The 19,201-nt window shown below is 38.6% G+C and overlaps 1 protein-coding gene across 1 annotated transcript in view; it reads right to left on the bottom strand.

Moving 5' to 3' along the window:
- Positions 1 to 3,443: 3,443 nt before the first annotated feature.
- LOC138329416 (RNA polymerase-associated protein CTR9 homolog) overlaps positions 3,444 to 19,201 on the bottom strand; it is a 43,267-nt gene continuing 27,509 nt past the window's right edge. The window contains exons 16-24 of the mRNA XM_069276405.1: positions 17,137 to 17,285; positions 15,044 to 15,160; positions 12,649 to 12,794; positions 9,165 to 9,236; positions 8,570 to 8,705; positions 8,159 to 8,290; positions 7,525 to 7,673; positions 4,499 to 4,711; positions 3,444 to 4,228 (exon numbers count right to left, since the gene is read on the bottom strand). Of these exons, the coding sequence (XP_069132506.1) occupies positions 3,868 to 4,228; positions 4,499 to 4,711; positions 7,525 to 7,673; positions 8,159 to 8,290; positions 8,570 to 8,705; positions 9,165 to 9,236; positions 12,649 to 12,794; positions 15,044 to 15,160; positions 17,137 to 17,285 (1,475 nt within the window). The 3' untranslated portion in view covers positions 3,444 to 3,867. The remainder of the gene's footprint in view (positions 4,229 to 4,498; positions 4,712 to 7,524; positions 7,674 to 8,158; positions 8,291 to 8,569; positions 8,706 to 9,164; positions 9,237 to 12,648; positions 12,795 to 15,043; positions 15,161 to 17,136; positions 17,286 to 19,201) is intronic.

Here is a 19,201-nt window from a genome sequence, read left to right as displayed (position 1 = left end):
TGGTATTATTGCAGAGCACCCATTATTACACCTGTACTTCTCGACGGACGAGAAATGTCGATTTTTGCCATATTTATATAATAGTTTTGGTTTACGCAACACCTTGTTATATAGTGCTAAAATATCAAGGCCTACACTAGATGATTAAGACCATCCGAGTTCTTACTCCTCATCCCCTTGGTTGGTGTTTTGTAAATCGCTCTTCACCCGTGGTCCGTCCGTCCGTTAACAATCCTTGTTATCGCTATTTTTCAGAAAGTACTGAAGGGATGGTTCTCAAATTTCAATTGTAGGTTCCTCTAGGGCCCTAGTTTTATATGTTGTATGTTTGAAAAAGTTTGAAAGGTTAAGAACCCTCTTTTCATTTGCAGATATAGATCATTCTTCGGTGGACGCCAAGATCCTTCTGGGATCTCTTGTGACAATTGAAGTTTGATACCGCTATTTCTCAGAAGTACTGAGGGGATCTGTCTCAAAGTTCATGTGCAATTTTCCATAGGGGTCTAGTTGTGCATATTGCATATTGCATTTCCAGACCGATTGGAGAACAAGAGGACCGATATGCCACCATCTTCGATTTTGATAGTTGAAGTTTGTTACTGCTATTTCTGAGAAAGTACTGAAGCAATCTATCTCAAATTATATACATGTACGTAGGTTCCTCAAGGGCCTTCGTTATACATAATTCAATTTTGGAATGATTGTGAACAAGATGGCCGAAAGGTAGTCATCTTGGATTTTGATAATTGATGTATGTTACTGCTATATATCTCAGAAAGTACTGAAAAAATCTTCCTCAAGTTTAATAAGTAGTATGAAGTAAGTATGAAAAGCAGAGAAAAGACCTCTTTCCATTGTCAGACGTAGATCATTTTTTGGTGGGCGCCAAGATCCCTCTGGAATCACTTGTTTCAAATGCAACTGATGTCGTTGAGGCTTTCATTATACTATTTTCTCCAAACATTTGACTGAGATGCCATCGTCAATCTAGTTTCTCCAAAGTCTTTTAGTGGGAACTACAGTAACTGTGTTATCTTTCCTGACCGATCGCCAGGTGTAATATAGCCACGCCTCGTGCTTACAAACGCACGTGTTTCTATTCAATGTCGGAGCAAACATCGTAGCACACACACAATACAAAATACAAAGTCACGTGCGGTTTGATTGACAGCTGGCGATCCGTCAGTTCTGAGAATGAATGAAGCTTGATGCTTTATGGTGGCGCGTTGGGAGTAATTTTCTCAGTAGGGTTAATTGTGACATTTCTCGGTGGTGGTGGCGTGCAATGTTTGTCTCGGTCTCTACATTTGGTCTCCCTTTCTCAAGCGTCTTGATCATCATGTTCGTCCGTTAGCATGACTTTTTTTGGTAAATAAGACCACCAGTCATATTACCGTTACTAAGTGACCAAGTTGTATCCCACTAAAGCATTTAAAAGTGATCTATGTATGACAATTGAAAGAAGGATATTTTCTCTGGTTTTCAAACTTCATCTACAAACTATATATGAAATTTGAGAGAGACACCTTCGGTACTTTCTGAGAAAAGCAGTAGCAAACTTCAAATATCATATTATAAGATGGCTGCTGGTCGGCCATCTTATTGACCGATTGGTTCCAAATTGTAAGATGCATGACTAGGCCTCGAGTTTAATTTACATTTGAGAAAGATCCCTTCAGCACTTCCTGAGAAAGAGCGGTAACAAGAATTGTTAATGGACGGAATGACAACTGATGACAGATCATGGGAAAAAGGTGATTTGAATAGCCAATCATCTAATGATGGTGGGTTAAATTTTTTTACAAAATGGCGGCCATTATGCCTACTGAAACAGGATACCGTTCACATTGACTGTGAGTAAATCTTTGTCCGAGATCACAAGTGTTTGTGCTTTTGAAGAATTTTGAAGAGATAATTTCTGATTTTGAACAGTATCAATTGGTCATGTCTGATTTTACTAGCTGGCTCTGGCTAAAAAAAATCATGGACATCGTGATGCATGACTGAATAGATTAATTGCTACAATTTCACACCTTTTTAAAGTTTGTGTAAACACAAACATAGCTACCTGCATTATACAAGGGCCTGATATGAGTGTTAAGCCCTGAGATGTAATTAAAATTGCCCTAATATCATTATCTGGCGAATATTTTGTAAGCTTTTTGACACTTTGGTCCAAATGCTGAAAATTGGGTTATACATTCTAAAATGTCCAAAAAAAACGGGTCAACCCGGGGAAATTGGGCGAGTTGGCAATACTGGTTAAAATACCGCCCCCCTCCCCCCCCCCCCCCCCCCCCCCCCCCCCCAAAAAAAACAACCCAAAAAACAAAACAAAAAAACCCACGAAAATGTAAACAGAATTATGATATGAAATTTATTGCCATAATAAGATAAACTTCAATACATTAAATTTGTATTTTTTTTTTTTTTTTACATCAATGTCAAATCAATCCCCAATCTTAGCATACTTTTTATAGAGGTCACAAAAAATAAGAGAGATTATGAATAAAAACAAATCTTCCATAAATGGCTGAAAAGTAAAGTTAGGAACATTGCATTACCTTGGCATGGACCTGTGAATACTTGAAACAATCATGATATTTTAGCCTTAAAAGAGCTATTTACAGTGCACTGGGTATCATCTTCGAGTGATTCAAGTATATGATACGGATTCTATTACTGTATTGTAAACAGATTTTAAATAGGTCAGCAAATGAAATCTGAAGAAAATTCATGTGGATTTGACATTTGATATAGAGGTCAAGGTTATAGTGACCTTGTGGTAGTACACAAACATAGCTTTACTACAGATTTGACCATGCTATTTGCATTTTTCTTTATTTCTTTATGCATTTAAGACACAACAAAATGTTATAAACTGAGACATATTCATGAACATAATTGTATACTTGCACAGAAATTATAATTACAGCATATGAATATCATAAATGATATATCACTATATATCAAAGCTCAAGTTTGTACCAAAGTAAAGGAACCGTAAAACATTGTCCTTTAACTGATGGTTAGGAGCTCAGCTACAAAAGTACTTATGAAACATTAAACTATCCTTGACATCAGAACAAAATATCTCACAACTCTTGTACTTGTAAAGTCCTCAGACCATTCATTAATCATACATCTTGTAGTTTTATCCTCATCTGGCTAACTAGGTTTGACTGTAGCTACTAGTTATTCCAGTAACATTATAGCCAAAGGCATCTGATAACAAGATAAATGTACCAAATAAAAGTGAACCCTCGTTAAAATCCGAGACCTAGTGTTTCATTGTTTGTTCTTGCCAATATTGTCATAACACAATTCTCAAAATCCACAAAAATTCTGATTTCATACCAGTAAATTTTTTTCACATCTTTGTTTTACATTATACAACATGTAACTACACAAAGTTTTTAACATTCCTCTAATTATACATTATACAACATGTAACTACACAAAGTTTTTAACATTCCTCTAATTATACTACACACATTTTCATCATATAACCAAATTTTTTATTGTGACTGCAAACTTAAAGGTAAATACTGTTCCACTTCAGAAATGGAATCTCCAGTTGTACACTTTCAATTAATCTGGTAAATGGTATCAATACATCTGATGTGAATAACATTTGTCTGTAATAATTTGAAATACATCACATGACAGGGAAATAAAATGTTGTGTTCCCTCCGATAAAACATATTTATATAACGTCTTTAACTGGGGCGCATGCCACCAAGGTATGAAACAAAGGCTTGATATTTTTTTCTAGCTTTATGTACAGGTCATCATCCAAAGTGTCATTTTTTTTGGTTCAGTATTTGTATCGATCTTTGTCCTTAGATACTGATTTAGTGACTCCTATCAATCGCTGTCCTCCGAGGCAGATTTAGCCGGAGATCCGCCCCCACTCCCTGACCCTGCCGGTGAACCTGGAGCAGAACCAGCCCCACTTCCACTTCCTGCAGGTGACCTTCCACCTCCATCAGAATCGCTTCCAGATCCACTTTTTCTTCCTCTATCAGATTCGCTACCTGACCTACGAGGTGAACCTCTATCTGAACTGGACTCAGAGCCAGAGCCTCTTCCTGAACGCGAGCTCCTACGTGAACGTCCACTGTCAGAGCCGGAGCGTCTCTCGTTATCTGAGCCACTACCTTCCCCACTACTAGAAAGGATTCTTCGATTCCTCCCGACACCCTCTTCTCTCTCTGAGTCACTGCCACTGAAACATCGATTGGCAATAGAATAAATTCATAATCAACAGCTTTGTTAGTAACAATTCAACTTATTACTGGTTCACATTGTACATGCATAATGTATTATCAGAATAATTGCGTAAATTAAATAGATAGTTATACTATCAAACAACTGATAAATTTCACATGAATGACATTTTCAATGATCCCTGAAACAGGAAGACATTCAAAGATTGCATAATCTGAAGTAAAAATTGTGAATTTATAGTAACTCCAAGTTAAAGATAAGAACATACGGGTCATCAATTTTGAGTCGTCTAGCTCCGTCAGAGTCTGAACCTTCGCTGGATGATATAATCTCCTTGGAGACAACCTTTCTGCGTTGTTTTGCTGTGAGCCCATCTTCGTCCAGTTTTTTCTTTGACACTTTTTCTTTCTTTCCCTTTCGTTTTCTTGGTGGTCGGTCATCATCCTCATCATCGCTGTCATCGCCACCTCCTCGTCTTGATCTAAATAACAAACAACACTCCTTTAAAAATAACAAACTATTTTCCCTTACACTGCCACTTTCTACAAAGTGGCAGTGTTCCCTTACACTGCCACTTTCTACAAAGTGGCAGTGTTAGACATGAAGAAACAGATTTAATAGCTGTTTTTTTTTTTATGAACATGATCTTTTGTAAAAGTACCAGTATCTATAGTATGATGGGATCTTAAACAAATATAATGCAGAATGACATCTTCAAATCTTCCAGCTTTTCCCAAACCTCTCAATGAGGTTTTTTTTCTCAGGATGTCAAAATTAATTTGAGGAAAACTGCTTTCATAATCATGATAAATTATATAAAAGTTTTTCCACTTTAATGTGTATATGAACAGTTACCATTGTTAAACACTGAAAGCTAAATCCAAAAAACAATTGCTCTAGCAACAAAGCTGTCGGCTAAAAAAGGTTTGAGATGAAAATATACAAAGATGTGGTCAAAACAGAATAAACAAACTTAGATGTGTTAAACACAATCTGATGCCAACAGGTGATTGTCAGGCAATTTGATAAATACAGGTAAAGTGTTTATTTCCTCAAGGGTTTTAAAGAATTACAGTCAAACCTGTGTAAACATCAATTAGACACCCCAAGGGACAGACAAAAATGGGTCTGATTATACAGGTGTCTCAATATACAGGTTACCAAAGGGTCGTAAAAGAAACGACGATAAAAATTTGATACATCACAATATTTACTTTATTAACATGGAATAGTAAAAGAAAATATTGGACTTAAATTGAATTAGTTGAACATGTATCATAATTATGGATAATGTAATAATGTATTTAATTTCCGTCACAACAAAAGCACTAAAGCAGAACAATAATTTCAAACTGGTTAAAGTAGTAGTTAAAATGTAACTAATGTTCCCTAGCTGTAATTGCAGAATTGATGATAAAGAAATAATGACTGACGGCAGACGTGGTGCAATGACATAAGGTAAGTTTATATTTAACTTGCTCTCCACTGACTCTCTTCCGTTTTCTCATTTCTCTCTATTTCTACCCATTTACTTTGATCTTCCTGTGGCTCTCCTCCATTTTTTCTTGCCCCTCTCTGTGCTCCCTTTACATTTAACTTACTTTCCTGTGGCTCTCCTCCGTTTTTTCTTGCCTTTCTCTGTGCTCCCTTTACATTTAACTTACTTTCCTGTGTCTCTCCTCCATTTTTTCTTGCCCCTCTCTGTGCTCCCTTTACATTTAACTTACTTTCCTGTGGCTCTCCTCCATTTTTTCTTGCCCCTCTCTTTGCTCCCTTTACATTTAACTTACTTTCCTGTGGCTCTCCTCCGTTTTTTCTTGCCCCTCTCTTTGCTCACTTTACATTTAACTTACTTTTCTGTGGCTCTCATCCGTTTTTTCTTGCCCCTCTCTTTGCTCCCTTTACATTTAACTTACTTTCCTGTGGCTCTCTTCCATTTTTTCTTGCCCCTCACTCTGCTCACTTTACATTTAACTTACTTTCCTGTGGCTCTCCTCCGTTTTTTCTTGCCGCTCTCTTTGCTCCCTTTACATTTAACTTACTTTCCTGTGGCTCTCCTCTGTTTTTTCTTGCCCCTCTCTCTGCTCACTTTACATTTAACTTACTTTCCTGTGGCTCTCCTCCGTTTTTCTTGCCCCTCTTTCTGCTCCCTTTACATTTAACTTACTTTCCTGTGGCTCTCCTCCATTTTTTCTTGCCCCTCTCTCTGCTCCCTTTACATTTAACTTACTTTTCTGTGGCTCTCATCCGTTTTTTCTTGCCCCTCTCTTTGCTCCCTTTACATTTAACTTACTTTCCTGTGGCTCTCCTCCGTTTTTTCTTGCCCCTCTCTCTGCTCACTTTACATTTAACTTACTTTCCTGTGGCTCTCCTCCGTTTTTTCTTGCCCCTTTCTTTGCTCACTTTACATTTAACTTACTTTTCTGTGGCTATCATCCGTTTTTTCTTGCCCCTCTCTTTGCTCCCTTTACATTTAACTTACTTTTCTTGGCTCTCCCGTTTTTTCTTGCCCCTCTCTGTGCTCCCTTTACATTTAACTTACTTCCTGTGGCTCTCCTTTTTTCTTCCCTCTCTTCTGCTCCCTTTACATTTAACTTACTTTCCTGTGGCTCTCCTCCGTTTTTTCTTGCCCCTCTCTCTGCTCCCTTTACATTTAACTTACTTTCCTGTGGCTCTCCTCCGTTTTTTCTTGCCCCTCTCTCTGCTCCCTTTACATTTAACTTACTTTCCTGTGGCTCTCCTCCGTTTTTTCTTGCCCCTCTCTCTGCTCCCTTTACATTTAACTTACTTTCCTGTGGCTCTCATCCGTTTTTTCTTGCCCCTCTCTTTGCTCCCTTTACATTTAACTTACTTTCCTGTGGCTCTCCTCCGTTTTTTCTTGCCCCTCTCTTTGCTCCCTTTACATTTAACTTACTTTCCTGTGGCTCTCCTCCGTTTTTTCTTGCCCCTCTCTTGCTTTACCCTTTACATTTAACTTTTTCTTGCCCTTGTCTCATTATTTGCTCTCTCTTTTTCTTGCCCCTCTCTTTGCTCCCTTTACATTTAACTTACTTTCCTGTGGCTCCTCCGTTTTTTTCTTGCCCTCTTCTGCCCTTTCATTTAACTTACTTTCCTGTGGCTCTCTCCATTTTTTCTTGCCCCTCTCTTTGCTCCCTTTACATTTAACTTACTTTCCTGTGGCTCTCTTCCGTTTTTTCTTGCCCCTCTCTCTGCTCCCTTTACATTTAACTTACTTTCTGTGGCTTTCTTCCGTTTTTCTTGCCCCTCTCTCTGCTCCCTTTACATTTAACTTACTTTCCTGTGGCTCTCTTCCGTTTTTTCTTGCCCCTCTCTCTGCCTCCTTCCTCCTCAGATCCACTGTCAAGCTTCTTTTTCCTTTTCCTCCTTGGTGCTTCGTCTCCACTCTCAGACAGAATCTCACCATCATCATTGTGCTTCTTCTTCTGCAAGAGTATAATTAAAGCATTAAACATATTTTTTGTCTTGTCTGTATTTACTTGTCAATTATGGAGGATTTAATATGAATGGTTGTGTTATCTGAAATTTATTAAACGAGTTAAATCATTTGATATGCAATAAGCCTTAAGTTTAGAAGGTTGCATATCAAATTATTTAATGAGTTAGTGAGATAAATTTCATATATTACGAAGCCATGACTGCAAGATTACAGTTATCACATAACTAGTATTTATGGAAGAATAGACCAAACTATTAATTACATTTCGATATAAGAGTGAGGAAATCAGACTCGGATTTGTCATTTCAAACTGCTGAGACAATCGTGCCATGTCATATTTTGATTACGATGTCACATTTTTATTATGACGTGATTACAATATTTATGACATGGCTGATCGGGCCTATTATGTGATAATATGTATTCCTTCACTGCATATTTTTCCAATCTACAAAAACATATCACACTTACTCTGCCACCAGTTTTACGAGGCTTGTCTTCCATTTCTGGTTCCAGGGCGATCTTTTTGGCCTTCTCCACAATCTTGGCACGCTCTTCCATCATCCTGCGACCCTTCTCCACTCTGACCTTCTGTTTCTCTTCCTGTTAATGGTAAAACAACCTGTTAGTTCTATTACAGTACATTCACACATTTATAGAGGTAAGCAAATAGTAGAACATTGGAGAGTATTTCAGCAAGAGTAATTTTTCTTCTTCTTCTTTTTAATTTTTTTTAAACTTCTTACCATCTTTTAAACACAACATCAAATTTTTGTAGTGTTTATAGCAGTGAGTCATGATAAACAACCCAGACTGCCAGAACGATAATAAAGTACAGTTTAGTGTAGTAGCTGGTGGCTAGTGCCCTGCAGCCAAATTCACCTCATCTTGTCTATGTTTCTCGCGGATGGCTTCTCTTTCTTCCTCATGTCGTTTCCTCATCTCACGTTCTGCCTCGTCAATCTTGCGTGCTCGTGCTACGTGGTATTGAGCTTGACTCAGCAGATCTGAACATTGTCTGAAATTTTTTTAATTAAAGTAGTACTTGTAATTTATTCACATGACAACTTAAGACTGAGCCAGCATGGATGATCTAGCTTTGATACTCCATCACACGTAGATTATTTTAAACAGTACCTTCATACCTGAAGTCTACACAGAAGGTTCAACACAAGCTGTTTTATGTTTTACTGAGCATGTCACTATAAAACTAAACATATCCATAAAATAATTTAATTGAACTTGAAGATCTGCCATAAATAACTTGAATGCATAAATAAACCAAAGCGTTACCATGGTACTACTGACATCAAGCTAACAAAGTTAAACATACGTGTACTTAGGCAAATTATGATTATGTAAATTTGTTAAAATTTCTATTCAAATTCTATCTAATGTTTACTTTTATTGTGTACTATTCTATCTTGATTTTAGTTAGGCCTGACATGTGAGTGTAATGAAAAGTTCTGTGGCTTACCTGGCTTCAGCCTCAGCTTGTGCTAGATCAAACTTCATCCTATCTCCATGCTGACTGAGATAACTGAAGTACCTGGGGAAAGGAACAGTCACATAGATGTACATTTGTTATATTGGTTCAACATCCTATTAACAGCCAGGACCATTAAAGGACACTCTAGGTTTGGTGGTGAAGGAAAGCCACAGTACCTGAAGAAAAACCACCGACCAGCAGTCAGTACCTGGCAACTCCACCATATGGGATTGAAAGTGGAGGGCTTGTGGTGATATGTCGGGACATCTTAACCATTAATTCATCATATATTTATATACTATAAACCAACTTATTATCATGGCGATTTAATTTCAGACTTTTCTGCTGAACAACTTATTCATGATGATCTAAATTTGCAATATAAACTCTTATGATTTTTTATACTTGTATTTGAAACAATAACGTGACAATTTTATTTTCACAATTTACTGAACATGTGAAAATTAATAACATATGAAAGAAAATATGTTGGTTTTCAGTATCATATAAAGACCAACTCTAATTAATTCTCTGGGTCTCCATATGGTCAACACAATCAGTCCTGTGTATAAAGACCATTTTGTCTTGGTCACTTTGGTGGTCTGTATAGACAGGTTTGACGGAGAGTACATTGGCACAGATGATCTTAAAAACAAGAGGGTCTGTATAGACAGGTTTGACAGTAGAGTACATTGGCACAGATGATCTTAAAAACAAGGTGGTCTGTGTAGACAGGTTTTATTATAGAGTACATTGGCACAGATGATCTTAAAAACAAGGTGGTCTGTATAGACAGGTTTGACAGTAGAGTACATTGGCACAGATGATCTTAAAAACAAGGTGGTCTGTATAGACAGAATTGATGGTAGAGTACATTGGCACAGATGATCTAAAAAACAAGGTGGTCTGTATAGACAGGTTTGACAGTAGAGTACATTGGCACAGATGATCTAAAAACAAGGTGGTCTGTATAGACAGGTTTGACAGTAGAGTACACTGGCACAGATGATCTTAACAAGAGGCCCATAGGCCTTAACGGTCACCTGATTTCAGATACAGAATGAAACAAAGACATGCATATAAACACTATATATTGGCCCATCAGGCCCTTGAAGTCAGTCAGTGATTTTATAAATTTGACTTTTTAATCTATGAAGATTATGTGAATTCAGAAGAAAGATTTTTGAAATGTTATCCATTTGGACCCCTTTTGGCCCCGCCCCTCTCGTCCCTGGAGATCGGCCAAGACCAATATGAATATGATGTTAAAATGCTATCTCAGGCTAATAATTCTAACCCAGATTGACTAATTTCCTATGAAAACTAAGCAAATAATGTTCTTAAATGTGTTTTTTCCTTTATAAACTATAGTAAATTTGACCCCCTCCCCAGGGGAAAATCTGAGATCCCAGGACCATGAAATTCACAATTTTTTGTAAAGGGCCTTAAGACCTTCCAATCTATCAAGAGTATCTGGGTCCATCAAATCTGTGAATTCAAAAAGAAGATTTTTGAAATTACCACTTTGACCCCTTTTGGCTCCGCCCCTCTGGCCCCTGGGGGTCAGCCATGAACAATATGGATATGATGTTAAAATGCTATCTCAGGCTAATAATTCTAACCCAGTTTGACTAATTTCCTATGAAAAATAGGCAAATAATGTTCATAAATGTTTTTTTCCTATATAAACTATAGTAAACTTGACCCCCTCCCCAGGGGGAAACGTGAGACCCCAGGGTCATATAATTCACAATTTTTGTAAAGGACCTTAAGACCTTTCTATTTATGAAAAGTATTTGATTCTACCAGTTCCAGTATTTCAGAAGAAGATTTTTTGAAGTTTTAGCCTATTTGACCCCTTTTGACCCCGCCCCTAAGGCCCCTGGGGGTCAGTCATAGAAAATTTGTTAATAGGATTAAATGGCCATCTCATACTGATAATTCTGACAACATTTGACTCATTTCCTATTACAAATGACCAAATAATGCGCAAAAATGTGTTTTCCCAATATAAACTATAGTAAACTTAACCCCCTCCCCAGGCGGAAACTAGAGACCCCATAGAGACCCAGTATAGTACATTGGCACAGATGATCTTAAAAACAAGATGGTCTGTATAGACAGGTTTGACAGTAGAGTACATTGGCACAGATGATCTTAAAAACAAGATGGTCTGTATAGACAGGTTTGACAGTAGAGTACATTGGCACAGATGATCTTAAAAACAAGATGGTCTGTATAGACAGGTTTGACAGTAGAGTACATTGGCACAGATGATCTTAAAAACAAGATGGTCTGTATAGACAGGTTTGACAGTAGAGTACATTGGCACAGATGATCTTAAAAACAAGATGGTCTGTATAGACAGGTTTGACAAGAGTACATTGGCACAGATGATCTTAAAAACAAGATGGTCTGTATAGACAGGTTTGACAGTAGAGTACATTGGCACAGATGATCTTAAAAACAAGATGGTCTGTATAGACAGGTTTGACAGTAGAGTACATTGGCACAGATGATCTTAAAAACAAGATGGTCTGTATAGACAGGTTTGACAAAAGAGTACATTGGCACAGATGATCTTAAAATAAGATGGTCTGTATAGACAGGTTTGACAGTAGAGTACATCGGCACAGATGATCTTAAAAACAAGGTGGTCTGTATAGACAGGTTTGATGGTAGAGTACATTGGCACAGATGATCTTAAAAACAAGATGGTCTGTATGTACAGGTTTGACAGTAGAGTACATAGGCACAGATGATCTTAAAAACAAGGTGGTCTGTATAGACAGGTTTGACAGAGTACATTGGCACAGATGATCTTAAAAACAAGGTGGTCTGTATAGACAGGTTTGACAGTAGAGTACATTGGCACAGATGATCTTAAAAACAAGGTGGTCTGTATAGACAGGTTTGACGATAGAGTACATTGGCACATATGATCTTAAAAACATGGTGGTCTGTATAGACAGGTTTGACAGTAGAGTACATTGGCACAGATGATCTTAAAAACAAAGAAATAAGATCATAAAGGTATAAAACCATATCTTATTACACATACAGGATGTGGATATGAGGTGAGTGGGTGTGGGCTTTGGTTAGTGACTGTTATCAACACCCTGGGTTGGCAAGATTTATGCTAAAACCAGAGGATTCTGTGAAAAACAGTCAACTATCCCTTTGAGGTATTTGAAAAAGGTCATAGGTAATGTAGATCACAACGACTTCCTTTTGGTAAATGATACATACTGCCCTAGATGAACCCATCATTCCGACATGAAGATAATAGCAGGGTAGGAGATAGTCTGGAAAGGTCTTTTAATTACTTTAATGTTCATAAAATTTCAAGAAGTCACCAGTATAGAAAAATTATACATTTTTACATTACCAAAACCAAAACAAAACATGCTTACAAATCATAAAAGTCATAGTCATAGAGCATACAACTTTAAGTGATAACTATATGACTTACTTGTGAGCCAGTTCCAGATCACGAACAGCACAAAGTACTGTCTTCAAACTACTCTTCTCATCCTTCAGAATAGAGGTGGCTAATTTCTGTTGTACCAGGGCGATATTGTACAAAAGTACAGTGTCACTGGGCGAAACATGGCGTGCCTGAAATATAACAGAATGGAAAATATGGTGTGTCAGAAATATAAAAGGATGGAAATATGGTGTGTCTGAAATATAACAGGATGGAAAATATGGTGTGTCTAAAATACAAGAGATCCCAGAGGAATCTTGGTGCCTCCAATGAATGATCTATGTCTGACAATGGAAAGAGGGATCTTTTCCTTGCTTTTCAAACTTTTTCAAACATACAACATATAAAATTTGAGACAAATCACTTGAATACTTTCTGAGAAAAAGTGGTAACTATCAAAATCCAATATGGCGGCCGCTCGACCATCTGGTTGACCGATCAGTTACTAAATGTAATATGCACAACTGGGCCCTAGGGCAACCTGCATATGAAATTTGAGACAGATCCCTTCAGTTCTTTCTGAGAAATAGAGATTACAAACTTTAACTATCAAAATCCAAGATGGTTGCCTGGCGGCCATCTTGTCAACAGATCAGTCCCAAAATGCAATATGCACAAAAATGGCCCAAATGAACCTACATATGAAATTTGAGAATGATCCCTTCAGTACTTTCTGAGAAATAGCGATAGCAAACTATAACTATAACAAGAGGCTCATGGGCCTTAACGGTCATCTGACTATTAGCACACTACAACCTAGTCGTTTAAAGATTTTAGCCTATTTGACCCCTGTGACCTTGAATGAAGGCCAAAGTCATTCATTTGAACAAACTTGGTAGCCCTTCATCTCAGCATGCTGCAGGCCCAATATGAGTATCCCTGGCATTTCAGTTCTTTAGAAGAAGTTGTTTAAAATGTTCAGCCTATTTGACCTCTGTGACCTTGAATGAAGTTCGAGGTCATTCATTTGAACAAACTTCGTAGCCCTTCATCCCAGCATGTCACAGCCCCAATATCAGTTCTCTAGGCCTCCTAGTTATTCTCAAGAAGTTGTTTAAAGAGTTTAGCCTATTTTGCCCCTGTGACCTTGAATGAAGGTCAAGGTCATTCATTTGAACAAACTTGGTAGTCCTTCATCCCAGCATGCTGCAGGTCCAATATGAGTATCCTGGGCCTTTTGGTTCTTGAGAAGAAGTCGTTTTAAAAGTTATGCCTATTTGTCCCCTGTGACCTTCACTGAAGATCAATGTCATTCATTTAAACAAACTTGGTAGCCCTTCATCCCAGCATACTCTATGCCCAATATCAGTACCCTGGGCCTTCTGGTTCTTGAGAAGAAGTTGTTTAAAAGATTTTAGCCTTTTTGACCCCTGTGACCTTGAATGAAGATCAAGGTCATTCATTTGAAGAAACTTGATAGCCCTTCATCCAAGCATGTTACGGGTCCAATATCAGGTCTCTAGGTCTCTTAGTTATTCACAAGAAGTTGTTTAAAGAAGTAAAAGCCTATTTGACCCCTGTGACCTTATATGAAGGTCAAGGTCATTCACTTGAACAAACTCGGTAGCCCTTCATCCCAGCATGCTACAAGCCAACTATCAGTACCCTAGGCCTTCTGGGTCTTGAAAAGAAGTTGTTTAAAGATTTTAGACTTTTTGACCTCTGTGACCTTGAATGAAGGTCAAGGTCATTCATTTGAACAAACTTGGTAGCCCTCATCCCAGCATGCTACAGGCCAAATATCAGTACCCTAGGCCTTTCGGTTATTGAGAAGAATTCGTTTGAATGAAAGGTTTACGCACGGCGGACGGCGCACGACGACGGACGGTGCATGACAATAGGTCATCCTGACCATTTGGGTCAGATGACCTTAAAAATCCAAGATGTCTGCCTGGTGGCCATCTTGTTGACCAATCAGTCCCAAAACACAATTTGTACAACAAGGGCCCTAGGGGAACCTACATATGAAATTTGAGAATGATCCCTTCATTACTTTCTGAGAAATAGCGATAACAAACTATTACTATCAAAATCCAAGATGGCTGCCGTGCAGCCATCTAGTTGACGGATCAGTCCAAAAATACAATGTTGTGTGTCTGAAATATTTTGGTTTGGTATACTGTCACTAGGGGAATATGGTGTGTCTGAAATATTTTGGTTTGGTATACTGTCACTAGGGGAATATGGTGTGACTAAAATATTTTGGTTGAGAGGTGGGAAATATGTCTGAAATATTTAGGTTGAGGGATAGGGAATATGGAGTGTTTGAAATATGGGTTATACATTCTGTAAATATAAGTAATATATCGGAATGTTCTAAGCTAAGGCATATAAGTGTAATGATATGAAGCAACCTGTTAAAAATCTGTGTTACACATACCTTTAGTAAGATGTTTTTACACTCTTTGAGGCGACCACACTTATAGTAGGCCCTGGCCAAGTAAACCATCACCTCCATGTTGTGGTATTTGTAAAACTTCTTCAGGCAATTCTCGTACTGAAACCATATAACTCAAAATGTTCAGTGGCTTAAAGACAATCATCACAGGCAATAAAGTGTTAACAAGAGGCCCAGAGGGCCTGTATCACTCACCTGGTTTGTAATGTCTAGTAATGTTCTGAATACAGGTTCATCGTTTCTTTTCTGAAGGAATTTGAATATTTACCTCTAATTCCCCTATTGGACCCCACTCTTTCTGCTCCAGGGGGTCAAAGCCAAAATTTATACAAATTCTGTTAACCCCATGGATGTTTCTGGGCCAAATTTGGTTAAAATCCAAGCAGAACTATATGACTAGTAGTGATTTATAGGATTTACCGCTATTTCCTATATTGGGCCCTGCCCTGCTGCCCCTGGGGGGTCAGAGCCAAAATTTATACAGTTCTGTTCCCCTTCCCCCAAGGATGTTTCTGGCCAAATTTGGTTATAATTCATGCATAACTCTTAGACAAGTAGCATTTTATAGGATAAACCTCTATTTCCCATTTTGGGCCCCGCCCCTCCTACCCCGGGGGGTCGAGTCAAAATTTATACAAATTTTGTTCCCCTTCCCCCAAGGATGTTTCTGGCCAAATTTGGTTACAATCCATGCATAACTCTAGGACGAGTAGCGATTTATATGATTTACCTATATTTCCCATAATGGGCCCCGCCCCGCCCCTCTTGCCCCTGGGGGATCAGAGCCAAAATCTATACAAGTTCTGTTCCCCTTCCCCCAAGGATGTTTAAGGCCAAATTTGGTTACAATCCATGCAGAACTCTAGGACAAGTAGCGATTTATAGGATTTACCTCTATTTCCCCTATTGGGCCCCGCCCCTCCTGCCCCCGGGGTCAGAGCCAAAATTTATACAAGTTCTGTTCCCTTTCCCCAAAGGATGTTTCTGGCCAAATTTGGCTACAATCCATGCAGAACTCTAGGACAAGTAGCGATTTATAGGATATATCTTTATTTCCCCTATTGGGCCCCGCCCCTCCTGCCCCCAGGGGATCAAAGCCAAAATCTACCGGTATATAAGTTCTGTTCCCCTTCCCCCAAGGATGTTTAAGGCCAAATTTGGTTACAATCCATGCAGAACTCTAGGACAAATAGCGATTTATAGGATTTACCTCTATTTAACCTATTTGGCCCCACCCCTTCTGCCCCCGGGGTCAGAACCAAAATTTATACAAGTTCTGTTCCCTTTCCCCAAAGGATGTTTCTGGCCAAATTTGGTTACAATCTATGCAGAACTCCAGGACAAGTAGCGATTTATAGGATTTACCTTTATTTCCCATATTGGGCTCCGCCCCTCCTGCCCCCGGGGGGTCAGAGCCAAATTGTATAAAAGTTCTGTTCCCCTTCCCCCAAGGATGTTTCAGGCCAAATTTGGTTACAATCCATGCAGAACTCTATGACAAGTAGCGATTTAAAGGAAATGTTGACGGACGGACGACGGACGTCGCGCCATGACATAATCTTAAAAGTTGAGCATGAAATAATCTTGATCACTAGAAAGTTGATTTAGGTAAACATTTGTCCAGTGAGACTGTTATGCCATCCAACAAACATATACAGTGAACCCTTGATGATCTGGACACCTGTGATCCCAGCCTAAACCGTCGGATTATGAATTTTCAGGACTGACGAATTTACCGTAGTGCCCTTAGTCATCATTACAATAATCTGTTCCCTGATATTTCTGTCCCAACATATTACCACAAGCCCTCCACCTCTGGGAAACAGGTTCGAATCCCATGTGGAGCAGTTACCAGGTACTGACTGCTGGTCAGTGTTTTTTCTTCAGATACTCTGGCTTTCCTCTATCAACAAACCTGGCACGTCCTTACATAACCCTGGCTGTTAATAGGACGTTAAAAGAATAAAACCAAACCAGAGCGAGAGTTTTCTGGACTATCGGTGTCTGTATTATCAGGGGTCCACTGTTGTAGATTTCTCCCTTTTCATTTTTTGAGATTTTCTCTGCAGACTCACCATTTGTACTGCAGCTACAAACTGCCTTTGCTCCACATAAATATGGGCAATGTTGAGCCAGACATCACAGAAATCTGCAGTAGCCTCACGAACCTGGGCAAAAACATCACGGGACTCATTGATACAGCCTTTGTGAGCCAGGACGCAACCTAAAACAAACAGACACAACAAGCTTACAGTAAGTGTTGTAAGCTACTTACGTCCCCTGCTGTCAATTACATTTACTAATCCATGTCAAGTTATTATTGTATAATTATGCTATCACTGTATGAAGTTTGAACAAATTCTGTTGATGTGTTCTTAAGTTATCATCTGAAAACTAATTTGTGAAACAATCTATTTTTAGTAACAGTGACCTACTTGTAGTTGATCTTTTGATCCCGAATTCAATCCCAAAGTTTGGTCAAAAGTGATCAATTCATTCTGGATGGACAGACGGGGCAAAACACTATAGCCCCCCCCCCCCCTGGTTTCACTGACAGGGGGACTAAAATTATCATGGCTTATAAACAAGTTCAGTTGAAATTACAGTTTCATTTTCTATCTTAGACAGACTTAAATGCCCCAGTCTCTATAGAGACCAAGGTGGGCTGCGACAGGACAGGACGTGGGGGGTATAATCACTAAACCCCATTACTATATTGGGAGTAAAACACAAGTACATGTACACATATATCTAATTTTACATTAATCGTAATTGTGCCTCTCTGTTGTCCAAGAACTAGGTAAACAATGCGCAATGCATATCGATACAGCAAGATCATAAAGGTTTTTTTTTTGCATCAGTACAAAGGACATTCTTTCTAAATATGGTTTCTGGAACACAACAGTTTTAATCGGTAGACAATTCTGTATAACAATAATATCCTTAATCAAATTATTACTGTATAAACAATGCTTTACGACAGGGGGAGTGTCAGAAACAAAAAACAATTCCGACCAGAATTCCATAATAGTTACGTGGTGGTATTTACATTTCTAATTCAAACATGCCAATATCAAATTGATTTCTTTTTTTTCCTCTCCTCATTATAAAATTCAATGAATAGTGCACTTGAATTTTGACGAAGTAATTTCCTTTTTTCTTCGACATGGATTGTTCCTGTAATATGTGAGCCAGAACACATGTTCTGTACCCATATGACCCCTTAGTGCCGATCGATATCCTAAAACGTACCCTTCTTAGACGCCTCCACCCCTATAGAGATACCAAACAGGCTATACTTAGGAGCTAATTCTATAGCAAGTCAAGCTTTCCTGGGACTTTGAAGTACTATTTGTGTTCTAATTACAGCTGTGGACAGGAGTGAGGGAGGGACCTGCTTATTTAGCTCCAAACAGGGACAAATAGTGTGAGTGTACTTGTCCGAACAATCCGCACCATCTTCAGTTCGTGTCAATTGGTGCATCGTTCAACACAGGTGATCGGTTATAAAATGAAAACATTGCGAGGGGTCGACTTGTCGACCAGGTATTGGGTATCAGCGATAATTGAGTTCAGTTTCGTTTGTCGTTGTTGACCCCAGTTCCCTAATGATATAATCCCGTTAGTGGTATTTCATTCCGAACCCGATGTAGACTTAACAATGAGACTGAAAGAACTCCATTCATTGGAGGAGAATTACAGAACACCTCATTCAAATAAGTGTTTTATTATACGCGTCCCTTAGATCTATACAAGTGAGTTATATATCAAATAAATGATGCCTGTTATTAAGGCACCCCACTGTTTAAGTAGCTGAGCTTTTCACACCAATCAAGTGTTTATATGAATAGGATCAATCATTGGCCATCAAAAAGTTGCCATTTGTTATTCAGAAAAGGCCACATACATCCTGACAATTGCACTTGCATTCTGCATTTAATCGCGGTTACTGGGGGCGGGGTACCACCCTATCACAGACAATAGCTGTGGAGCGGACCTTTGTTTTCTGTAGGCCCACACCACGATTATGTACTAAATGATCCAACACGGGGCTCTAGAAGTCGCCCACAACGACGTACAGTGTAACAAATTGTAACATAACTATTTGGCGCGATAAAATGTTGCTATAAAATTTATTTT

This window comes from Argopecten irradians, chromosome 8, assembly GCF_041381155.1.
Source record: "Argopecten irradians isolate NY chromosome 8, Ai_NY, whole genome shotgun sequence".
Lineage (NCBI taxonomy): Eukaryota > Metazoa > Mollusca > Bivalvia > Pectinida > Pectinidae > Argopecten > Argopecten irradians.
The sequence above is the reverse complement of the archived record's forward strand: the minus strand, read 5'-3'. Positions and strand labels throughout refer to the sequence as shown.